This window comes from Biomphalaria glabrata, chromosome 15 (genome assembly GCF_947242115.1).
Source record: "Biomphalaria glabrata chromosome 15, xgBioGlab47.1, whole genome shotgun sequence".
NCBI lineage: Eukaryota > Metazoa > Mollusca > Gastropoda > Planorbidae > Biomphalaria > Biomphalaria glabrata.
In genome coordinates, this window is record NC_074725.1 from 8,333,917 (window position 1) to 8,346,663 (window position 12,747).

General features: G+C 33.4%; 1 protein-coding gene across 6 annotated transcripts in view; it reads right to left on the bottom strand.

The window, feature by feature from the left end:
* Window positions 1-857: 857 nt before the first annotated feature.
* Window positions 858-12,747, bottom strand: part of LOC106057204 (serine/threonine-protein kinase 26-like) — a 33,836-nt gene continuing 21,946 nt past the window's right edge. For 3 of the 6 annotated variants that reach the window (XM_013214308.2, XM_013214309.2, XM_013214307.2), the window contains 5 exons: window positions 10,526-10,597; window positions 9,951-10,148; window positions 7,730-7,816; window positions 6,589-6,821; window positions 858-6,323 (listed from right to left, as the gene is read on the bottom strand). In XM_013214308.2, coding sequence (XP_013069762.2) covers window positions 6,317-6,323; window positions 6,589-6,821; window positions 7,730-7,816; window positions 9,951-10,148; window positions 10,526-10,597 — 597 coding nt within the window. In that variant the 3' untranslated portion in view covers window positions 858-6,316. The remainder of the gene's footprint in view (window positions 6,324-6,588; window positions 6,822-7,729; window positions 7,817-9,950; window positions 10,149-10,525; window positions 10,598-12,747) is intronic. The other 3 variants (XM_056011865.1, XM_013214311.2, XM_013214310.2) reach the window with 2 other exon arrangements.

The window sequence follows — 12,747 nt, forward strand, 5'->3', positions numbered from 1 at the left end:
CTGAAATGAATTTTGATTTGCTTCAGGACAGTAAGGTCCACACCTCCTTTAGTGCCCTGGCAGGAAACTGCTGTTCAGCGTATTGCATTTGTACTTGGGCTCCTATACAGGTCATGTGACACTGAAGACACATTCCCCCACTCTTGAAGCTGCAACCAAGATTTGCACCACTTCAGGAGTTAATAGTTTGAAGGGACTTGGCAATTAACCTGGACAGCACATATACAAACACCACTAGCCTTATTTGAATCCTCTCATGTACCCACTGTGTCACGGCTTGTTTGAAGTAGCTTTAAAGTTGCAATATTATTTTTGCTGAAAGTTTGTATGTCAATTATTTAATGTTTCTGTAGCTAATGATGTTTTGTAGCTTTAAATGTCATTAATGTAATCATTAAAACACAGATGATACTCTGTTTTTGTTGAATCAAATGAAAAGATTGTCTCAGTGTTATAGAGAGCAACAATTATTTTGAATTATGGTTTGATTAAAAAAAAAAAAGTAAACAAGGAATGTGTCTATCTTGAGTAGTTTATTATAAACAAGGAATATGTCTATCTTGAGTAGTTTATTATAGTCTATATAGGGATTGGCTTACTTTATTCCATTTTTAATCATTTACTGTTAAAATTATATTTTATTTCACATCAGACATTGAAATGGTAAGCTGTACAGATGTAACATTTCTACTTAATTCATTTAATTGTAAATCCCCCACCTGCATAATTGTGTGTTGTAGAAGTATGCTTTTTTTTGCTTCACTCAAACTTAATAGTTAAAAAGAACATACATTTTAAAATTCAAAACATAAAAGATAATAACAATCAACAGAAATCACAAGAACCACATTTGTCAATATTGTTTCATATTAGTTTTATTTCCTATTAATCATACAACTGTAATAATATAAATACATATATTTACTGATGAGGCTTATAGAATCTTTTATAATAATATATAAGTTGTATTTTTTTTTAACAAAAAAAAAAACAAACAAACAAACAAATTTAATATCTTATATATACACAATTTATATTTGTCCAATTGAAAACATTTTTAAATACAAACAAGGGGGAAATAGCTTCAACATGTCAACAGATAAAATGTAGCCAGTGGTAGTCCAAGGTTAACTTTCTGTTGTTTTTTTAACTCATTAAAACCAGAGACAGGATGCAACATAAACATTTTAAACTTCATATCACAAGATTTCTGTTGACACAACATGTTATAGTTTCAAAGAGAACACCTCCCACTGAGTGTAATGCTACCAGTGGTAGTAGAGATGACCAGACCAATGCTCACTAGTACCTAGTCTAGTACAATGCTACAGTGGTCAGATAAACGTCTATAGAGTACACAGAGATTAGAGAACAAGGAAGTTAAAAAAAAAAGGGAGGAGCAACAAGTAATTTAAAATTACATTTTCTAGGTTGCCATGGAAATGGCTTCTTCTTTTTTTTTTTTTTGTTCCAAAGAAAATGCCACACATAGCTTCCCTTCAAATGTTGCTATTTCCTCGAGATGTTTTTTTTTTTTTTTGATTTGGTGGTCCAATAAAACATGTTATTGTTGTAATAGGAACATTTCATGACCACACATTTCCTGTATGTCATATTGAACAAACTTTGTGTATAAATGTAAGGGTGGTAGTCAAAAGAAAGGAAGAAAATCTCAATGAAAGGAGCACACAAAAAAACTTAAGTGTAAAGTTCCTGGACAGTTTTTACACACTTCTGAAATGGATGCTAATTGAATTGAGTTCAGAAATGTGTAATTCACAATTAAATAAAATCTAAAAAAAAATTTTTTTAATGTCTCCTCCCCTTGAACATTAAATTACAAAATTCTGTCAAGTAATAAAATTCTAAGGCTGTGTGTAGCGTGTTAGTCTCAGTACAAATTGTCAGCAAGCAGCTCACTCCACTAAAAGTTGAATTCCAAAATATTGCTAAAAGAAAAAAAAAGTTTTTCTCCATCCACTACACAACAGAGGCTATCAGTAAATGAATTAATTTTTTTAATATAATGCAATATTGGGACTGATAAAAGTGCCACAAGAAGTTTAAGCAGTCAGTTCTCTTCTTTCAGCATGAAACTGTGAAGCCATAACAACTAGGTAGCTTTAAGGTTTGTGCCAGGCAAGCCAGAAGTGTCCCTATCACACACGTGTGACCACATGATTCACAGGATATCTTTGGCCCAAGTCAAGCTTTAGCCCCTTGATGAAACAAGTTTGGGCTAAAATGTCTTTGTACTGCCTGCAATATAAACCACAAGTATGAGACAACCTGTGTGGCCTCCAGCTGTCCCTCACGGTCCAGGATGCAGCAGATATGTTTTGCATGAGCCATTCATTGCTGATTGAACTATTTCAGCATCTACAAATGCAAAGTCTTCTGTAGGCATGCACAAACCTTCAGTGCAAGTAGATCAGTAGAAAAGTTTACTGCTGACTTGGACCACAAAAGTGTTTCTAGAAGACGATGGTAATGGAGGTTTGTCTTTATTGAATTGTAGATAACCAAAACAACTGAATCCTATATATTAAGTTAGAAAAAAAAAGCCAATAGTTTGAGTTCTAGACTATGAGCTGCATTTCTGTGGGGGAAAAGTTTTAAATAAATTTACTGCTTCTTCCCCATCCATTGTAAACAATTCTGATTCCAAGTTTCTCAAGTTTGTAAATTCCGATGTTGTTCAGCTCCTATCAAATCCAATGTGTTCTTGCCACATTATGTGAAGACAAACCTTGAATGTCCAGCTCAAACAAAACTTTGACCTAGATTCTCTGTACTGAGGAAATGGTGAATAGAGAGAGCGATGAAAAACAGAAAAAGAAAAACTGGACAAAATCAGTTGTTCTTGTACAGTAAGGTGGCGACATGGTTTAGTCTCAGCTGACCCTACTAGGTATCACAAGGTCAGAGCTATGTACAGCACTAGGCGTTAGGTCATGAAGACTGTTGGAATGTTTTAGGAAATTATCACACTTGATTACACAGACATACTGGGAATTCTACAGAGACAGACACACTGGGAAGTCTACAGAGACAGACATATACAGAACAACAAAGTAAACACGTGAATATAAGACAATGAGAGACATGTTATTCATACATATATAATATATATATCCTGATATGGTGCTGTAACAATGACAATGGTTCCCAAAACTTGTGATTTCTCATTTAGACATATCTTATTTGCAATGTCCATTCTGATAGAATATATTTTTTTTTTTAAAGTCTGCTACCTTGTTTGCCAGCTTGAACTTAAGATGGTCATGATTTTCTCAATAGAAACAACAACACAATCTCAATCTTGAATAAGCCACAATGCAGACTTCTTCAATATAACGACAGAACATGAGATTAGAGCACTAAGAGTTCAACTTAGGAGAAACAACTGCTTTGATATTGCTGATGTCTCAACTAGATTGGGAACCATACAGGCTGCTGTCTGATCACAAATCAAATTTCAACGTCAAAGAATTCAAATGGCAAACATTTTCAAAAAAAAAAAAAAAAAAAAAAAAAAAAAAAAAAGCTTAAATAATAAACAAACAAAAAAAAATGGGTCAAGAATCCATTGCTTTGGATAAACTAATTACATTGGTATATTGGCACAAGTCTATTCAATTGTGTAAAGAACTCCAACAGCTAAAATATCTGTATGCCATTTGATGACCTGATTAATGAAAAATATACAACATTTTACTAAAACAAACAAACCAAAAATACAGATTTCTGTTCTTTAGTATTCAAACAAGTTAAGGGCTTCAAATGCAAAAATGATCGATAATGAAAGTGTTATAGCTTGTTATTCAGGATTAATTAGCAATCAACACACATTGCAGGAAAAAAAAAATCTTTTTTTTTTAAACCACCATTATAAGCAATAGTATTATCACCTTCCTAATTTGTTTAGATCTACAATTATCTACAATTCAAACACAAATGATAAAATCATTAGTTAGCAAAAGGTTGGACTAAATGATGAAACAGGAACAAGTTATGAAGCATAGGAAAAACAAAGAAATCATTTTTTTAAACAATTCTCAAATAAATGTATGAAAAAAATAAACAACATACTATATGATGCAATCTTTGCAATATTAAAATGAATCATTCCCCTCAAGATTAAAATCATATTTATAAAATTATTTCTACATTTTCATTAATCTGTCACCAGACCAGCCTATGCTTGCTTTAGAACTACTTTCCCATTCTAAACATGTTAACAAGAACAAAAATGGCACAGATTCATAGGAATAGTAGCAGCTAAGTAAAATGCCACAGAACAGAGATGCAACTGTTTTTAAAGAAATCTATTTAGTAACATACAAAATGTATCAGGGGCGCGGTGGCTGAGTGGTTACGCTCTTGGCTTCCGAACCTGGGGTCCAGGGTTCGAATCTCGGTGAAGGCTGGGATTTTGAATTTCGTGATTTTAAGGGTGCCACTGAGTCCACCCAACTCTAATGGGTTCCTGACTTTAGTTGGGGAAAGTAAAGGCAGTTGGTAGTTGTGCTGGCCACATGACACCCTGATCGTTAACCGTTGGCCACAAAAACAGATGACCTTAACATCATCTGCCGTATAGATTGCAAGATCTGAAAGGGGAACTTTACTTTTTTACAAAATGTATACACACAGGAGGAAGAAACAAATGGAATAGATGCTATAAGAAGTGTATTCAAAAGCCCAAAGATGGCACTCTGACATTCACCAACACAAAAGTTGTGCAGACTAATGTCATAAGGCGTTAACACATTTATCCAATGTGGTAAACCACTACCACAGCCAAAGGCTTGAGTCTGGTTAGGACAGGTGATAAATGTTGAATACACACTGGCAAATCATCTAAAGATTGCCTTCTAACTTCTCTTTGTGCAGCATTACACTGTATAACACAAAGAAAAAAACAAACTAGGCACACACTTGAAAAATCCAATTACACAGTACTTGCTAAATCAAAAAAATCTGAACAATATATGAATAAATTCTTATTCTAAGAGTTTTATATTTTGTTGTTTTTTTTAAAACACCCTAAGCACACCCTACCTTCAGTCAACAGTAGGATGGGGCTATCACAAGAGAGTGTCGAAAAGTGTTTTCTTAATGAGCCACTCTCCTCTTTAAGATATAGGTCAGTGTCAGCAGATCTATTCTACTTAGAACCTTACAACTTGATGCATAAGATTTGAGCTAGACCTTTATAGGAAGATACATTTGTAAGAACATCATCTCTTAAATAGTGACCTTCTGTATTGTATAGCCATAAAAAAACATGGTCAAAACTTGGGACTAACTTGAACAGCACAACAAGTCAGCTGCTCATGGAAAAGACATCAAGACTTGTGGACATAATGACTACTTGATCAATGTACTGCAAGTGAACATAAACTATCTGTGGAAACTATTCATGCATTTCACTGATATTCAGTGGGGGGGAAAACATTCATAGCAAAAGAAACTCTATGAAGACGAAAAACAAACAAACATTTGTCTTTTCTATAGTTTATATATCTCACTGATTTTATATGAACAAATGTTCTTATTAATTTAGTTAAAATCATGAATAAAGAGTGCTTCAAATGCAAGTAGTCTTGTATATTACAGAAAATTTGTTCTACAAGAAAAAAAAAAGAAAAGATTTAATTCTTAACATAACCCGAACCAATGCTTTCCAGTGGCTAGTCCATAACACAAAATGAACCAGAACTGATATTTACACTAGTGATTACTTCATTAATTATGCTAAGAAATCACATGCACTATTTCACGGAATAAATAATTTTCTGCTATGATGATCAACATCAAACAATTTTCTAAACTCACTGTAAAAAAAAACACCACCTAGGTCTGGGTCTAGACTCACAAAAGGATATCGTGTATTAATGTGTAAATATATGCACACAGGATTGTCAAAACAGAATACATTTTTTTTTGTTCAACCTGATAATCTAACTCTAGATAATGCTATGTCCAATACAGTATGGAAGAAAGAACGGAACCAAGAAAGAAAAAAAAAGACAAAGAGATTACGCATGAAATGGTTTCATTGTAAGAAAACAAAACGTCTGATGCCTCGCATAGAGACGTTGTGTAGTATTTGCCTCCATAATGTAACATATGGACACACATGATAGCCAAGTCCCAGACATCACACATGTACATTGATGCACTGGTTGGTTGGGGAGGGACTTATGTACAGGTCAATGAAGTTCACAACTCTGTCAATCACAATATCACACAGATACACTTTCAGTTCATTCATCCATCTAGTTAAATGCTTGGCACCAAAGATCAGTCTCTAGGACCTGAAACGAAAAAAAAAACAACATCTAGTGAGTAAGGAAACCAACAAAAAATTGTTAGAATCAAAACTGAAGTTGGTTTATAAATTAACTAGTTATTGCCTGATTAGCTTTCAGGAATTCATGATTGTTAAAAATCCTTTTAAGAAAACCATTATTGAGACCTCTGCATTACTCTGTAGGTCATCATTAAGTACATAACTTGAGAACTATACAATAACTTGAAAGAAATTAATATTCATGAGATGAGCAAGAAAACTATCAGTACCTCTTGATCTTCTCCATAGCCCGCCTGACATCAGCTTCCCTGGACTGAGATATCTGTGTTGATGGAGATGGAGGTGCTAGCAGCCTGGTTAAGATCCCTGACACAAAGTCATCTGTAAGACCTGGACATGACCTTTCAGACAAATCAAAGGCATTCTGTAACTCCTTGATCACTTCGAGTAATGCCAAAGGTCGACCGAGTCTTCGTAATTCATTGTTATATTCATCTTGTAACTGAAAACATTGAATGAAAATGATCCTTTAAAAAAAAGGCCATTTAAGGGGGAAAAAAAAATTAGAAAAAAAAACATTCCCTACAATTGGTTCCCATTTTAGACCTTGAGAGAGCTATGGATGCAGATGATGTAAAGCTCATCTGTTTCTATTGCAAGCGAGGGTGTCATGTGGCCAGCACAACAATCAACAACCATTACTTTCCCCAACTAATACCAGGTACTCATTAGAGTTAGGTGGATTCAGGGGCATCCTAAACTCCTACAAGTTCAAAATCCCAGTCTTCACCTTGGTTTGAACTCAAGGCACCTAAGTTTGGGGGCCAAGCGCTTTACCACTTGGTCACCATGCCCTACCACTACAATACTTGTACATATTTTGTTATGTAATTTCACACTGCTTCCAATTCCTCCTATGCATATAACATTTAATAAATAATTATATAGTAGACAAAGCTTAAAATAAATCATAATAAATTGTACACAAGTTAAAATATGATGAAGAAAGCTTAAATATTTTCTAATATAATCTGCATGTTGTGTTTCAGTGAGACTAAGAATGTACATTTTGTTTGCATCCTTGAAATAGTTTGTCAAAAGTAAAAGCACTACTGCTAAACACATTACTTCCAGGATAATAAAGTTATTGTTGTTTATGTATGATATTATCTTTAAACTATCTGCCCTTTAAATAAAGTTATTGTTGTTATGATATTATCTTTACACTATCTGCCCAAGGTCTGAATGGGGAATTTTAAAAAAAATATTTTTTTTTTAAAAAAAAAGCTAATTTATAACAAGGAACTCTAGGTTGTACCAATCATAATGTTATTTAAATATTTACTCAACCAAGTCTAGGTTACTCCCCTAGTCTGTAATGTGAACCACTTGACATGAAATGTTTCTCACCTGTACTAAGATGGGCTGCACTGTCGAGGTAAGACTTGCTGACATCTGCGGACGTTCTGGTTCTCTCTTTTTGGCTGGTTTGGGTGCCTGGAATAAGATCCGACAAGATTTCATGATAGAATGAAGCAACAAAAATTAAAGTAAAATAAATAACATTTTTATTCTCTACAATTTCAAGAGGCTTAATGCAACAAGATAATGAAATACACGAATGTCAAATTTTTTTTTTAAAAGAACTACAATTTTGCCCTTATTATTACATTTTGATAAAAGTATTAACTTCTGTTTTCAAATACTCTATATAGTTAACAAAAGATTCATCCTAATACATACATGAAACTCATTTGTAAAACTTTTTCTGAAGAGTTAAGATCTATCACTAGCATTCATTGTTCTAGTAAAATGAAAGCCTACAACTTGCAAGAACTGAACAGATGCTCAATATTTTAAGATACAATACAAAACAGAATCTGTCTGGATTCTAAAAGAAAATATTCATTTAAAATCATAAACCTAAGAAAGTGAAACTGGAACTATCCACCTAAGTTTTTTTGTCTCTTTATCTCTTAAAGAAAAAAAATTTAATTGATCTTTAAAAAAAAAAAGACACAGATGAAACAACAAAATTATTGAAAAGATTATTGAAGCAAATAAAAATTATGTCGCAGAGATACATTAGTTCTAAGATACACTTAGAAGGTTGTAGTGAGAAAAATTGATATGAAATGGAGTATGTAATGTTGAGTTACGAAAAGAACAATTTATAACTGTTTGACACATACTATAAATTTGCTTTTAAAAATGAAACTAGACAAGATATATAATTTATAATAACTGTTTGACACATACTATAAATTTGCTTTTAAAAATGAAATTAGACAAGATATATAATTTATAATAACTGTTTGACACATACTATAAATTTGCTTTTAAAAATGAAACTAGACAAGATATATAATTACTAACAAAACTAAGCATTTTGAAATTATCACTAACTTTTCAAACACTCTCAGTGGGAGAGGAAATATGTTTTTTTCACCAAGATCAATACTTTGGACCTTGTAAATTTTGAAATATACAATGTACACAGACAAGGGGGATAGAGTCAAGGGAACTACAATTTAGTAAGTGGATTTTTTTTCTCAGTCAGATGCAGAAAGAAAATATAATGCAAACACAGCTTATTCTAGATTAAATAAAAAATGTTTTTTTTTAGATAAATACATGCTTAATTATAAAAAGTTAAAGTGTTAGCTGTAGTTTAAAATACTTTTCTTAAAACATAGTATTAATTAGTGATAAGCAAAAAATTAAAAAAGAACAAATCTTTGTTAAAACTTAAATCATTTAAATGCAATGGCAAGCTATGATGATATTTATTTTATTTTATATTTGTAAATATTTCCATTTAGGAAATTAAACTTAAAAGCAGTGAATTTGAAAGTATTTGTTTAAAAAGGCAATATCCTGACATTATTTCAAAATCACAAGACAATAAACACTAAACGTCTAGTTTTCTAGTTGAAGCATTTCATTTTGTAATCAAATAAATCAACTAGTCTTTTGAGTCTGGATTAAAACCAAACCAGAAATTTTTTAATTCTAACCGGTGTGATTGATAGAAATGAAATGTAATAATCCATTTAAAGTTTCCCTGAAGCTTATTAATGTCTAGTTCGTTATGTTCATACAGCAAATTATAAATGTAGACAAGCTAATGACTACCAAATTTAACTCTAGCTTTCAATATAAACAATAACTTAAAATGTCTCCATCCAACTCTTCTTCACCAGACAAGAGAAACTAAAAGGCTGATTGGAGAAAACATTTGCCATGCTTGAGAGATGAAGTGTTAGAGAGTTAAATATATGTGTATAAATAACCATGCCAGGCAAATATTAATATCAATAAATAGAACTATAGAGTGCTGCCATAAAGTGGACCTACTTATGGAAATAAGCTAGTGATTGGAACTGACTACAAAACATAACCAAAAAATTTTTTTTTATCTATGTGCAGGTTCTTGTAACAAGTGCTTTGAAAGAATCATATTCATTCAGCTGTAACAATATCTTTCAATTGAGCTATGCCTATCATGATCACAGAAACAAGTCCATTTTAAGGCAGACATTCAATTGTTGGTCAAGTCTGAATAGAAAATTGTTGCATGCAAACAAGTTACGATGTAAGTTTCAGTTCTCGTCTAAGGGAAGCAACTCACTACTGCAGGGGGCACATCACTTTTCTGGAACTGCTGTTGCTTGTAAGGGTATTGGGGGTTCTGCTGCCATTGATTCTCTAAGGAGCCATGACTATCAGGCCCGTCATTGGACCTTAAATAGCCACTGCCAGTCTTCAGGTTATTTACGTTCACATAGTTGGGCAAATCATATTGAGATTTGGGCCTTTCAATAAGTGGCTGCATGTAAGCAAAGAGAAGACAAGTTGAATCAAAAATCAATTTTTTTTGTTTCTACAGCCATAAACTAATTTTGTCTGTTTGGCTCTTGTATTAATTTGAAATGCAGCATGGTCTTAACAAATATTCTGAATGGTCATGTATTCTATAAGCAATAAGAATGCTTAGTACTTACTAAAACCCTAAGCTACTACACAATGTAAATACAAACTCCTCAGAAATAAAATTGAAAAGTTGCAATAAATAATTGGAGCATCTAAAATTACACAAGCTACTCTACTATTTTGGCTTCTCAACTATTTGTCCAGGCTGAGATACTTGTAAGCTATTTATCTATACATGCTTTATATGTATGACCAAGTTAGAAATCAACTTACTTGCGTACTGTACCTAGCATTTGGATTAACGGGCTCTAAGTTATCAGAGCGGCTGCGAACATGCTTCGGAGCCTGTAAAATTGAGGGACCATTATGTAATTACTTATCAAGGGGCACTAAACTTTTCCCCCACAATAAAAAATTAAGTTTTACTGATCAACAATGACATTTTTTTTTTGTCCCCCAATTAAGAACAATGTAAAATTTGATCAATAGAAAAATGACAATGGAAATAATGAAACAGAAAGTGCTGAGGACAAACAAGAGTCAGGCTTTGATAAGCAAACAATAACAGTTCAATCAGGTAATACTAGAGCTAATATGTTAAGTGTGAGATCAAAAACTGAAGCACAGCAAGATACAACTGCAGACAATGAAAACATGATGCACAAAAGTTAAATAGTAAAAAAATGAAAATCAAGAATGTCATTTATAAGTCATAACACAGTCTTTAGATATTAGAATATAATTTATTTTTTGTCCTAAATATATATAAACTTTTTTTAAGTCAATATATGGCCTTTTATAGGACTTAGAATTCACAAATATGTGGATAAGAATTCACATTGTATATGTGGATAATTGAATTTTGTCAATATCTTAGAATTTTATCTGTCCCTACCAAAGTCAACAATGTATCAATTACGCATAGCTCTTTAAGAATATAGTAACAGACTTTAATTTATATATCAATAACACTGCCATTTATATGTTGCTAACTTAGGCCTGGTATATGTCTGCAACAAAGATTTGTATATGTCAATATATGAACTTTCTACATCAAGAACAGAACTTCTACAGACATGCCTACTACCAAAACTTACATTGAAAAGTCTAAAACTTTAAGCCACCATTAGGGTACATGCACACACAATGTCCCAAAGTTTTATTTTTGCCACTAGTTATTTATAATGAAACAAATGCTGAAACACACATCCAAGTAAACCCAAAATTTTAGCATCATTTATCCTATGACTGACATATAATTATGCTATAGATCCATACTTGAACAATGTCAATTAATCGCAATCAGATAATACATTGCAGCCATCACTGCTCCAATTAAAGTGAAAATTGATTTAACTTTGCTTTATATATCTGTCATCTATAGATCTAGTTATTAAGATTACTGAAATAGTTCCACCTTTGTTAGATGGTTCTTTTTCTTGGCTTCATAAACTGAAAAACAATTTATCAGTTCCTTAATGCTGTAACTTGTTTCATCCATGAGACACTTCAGTGTGGTTCAGGCAATGAGACACTTCAGTGTGGTTCAGGCAATGAGACACTTCAGTGTGGTTCAAGTAATGAGACACTTCAGTGTGGTTCAGGCAATGAGACACTTCAGTGTGGTTCAAGTAATGAGACACTTCAGTGTGGTTCAGGAAATGAGACACTTCAGTGTAATTCAGGCAATGAGACTTCATTGTGGTTCAGGCAATGATGCACTTCAGTGTGGTTCAGGCAATGAGACACTTCAATGTGAATCAGGCAATGAGGCACTACAATGTAATTCAGGCAATGAGGCACTTCAATGTGAATCAGGCAATGATGCACTTCAGTGTGGTTCAGGTAATGAGACACTTCAATGTGAATCAGGCAATGAGACACTTCAATGTGAATCAGGCAATGAGGCACTTCAATGTGAATCAGGCAATGAGACACTTCAATGTCAATCAGGCAATGAGACACTTCAATGTGAATCAGACAATGAGACACTTCAATGTGAATCAGGCAATGAGGCACTTCAATGAGAATCAGGCAATGATGCACTTCAGTGTGGTTCAGGCAATGAGACACTTCAATGTGAATCAGGCAATGATGCACTTCAGTGTGGTTCAGGCAATGAGACACTTCAATGGGAATCAGGCAATGAGGCACTACAATGTAATTCAGGCAATGAGGCACTTCAATGTGAATCAGGCAATGAGGCACTTCAATGTAATTCAGGCAATGAGGCACTTCAGTGTGATTCAGGGCCTAACTAATCTTGAATCAGGCAATGATGCACTTCAGTGTGGTTCAGGCAATGAGACACTTCAGTGTGGTTCAGGCAATGAGACACTTCAGTGTGGTTCAGGCAATGAGACACTTCAGTGTGGTTCAGGCAATGAGACACTTCAGTGTGGTTCAGGCAATGAGACACTTCAATGTGAATCAGGCAATGATGCACTTCAGTGTGGTTCAGGCAATGAGACACTTCAATGTGAATCAGGCAATGA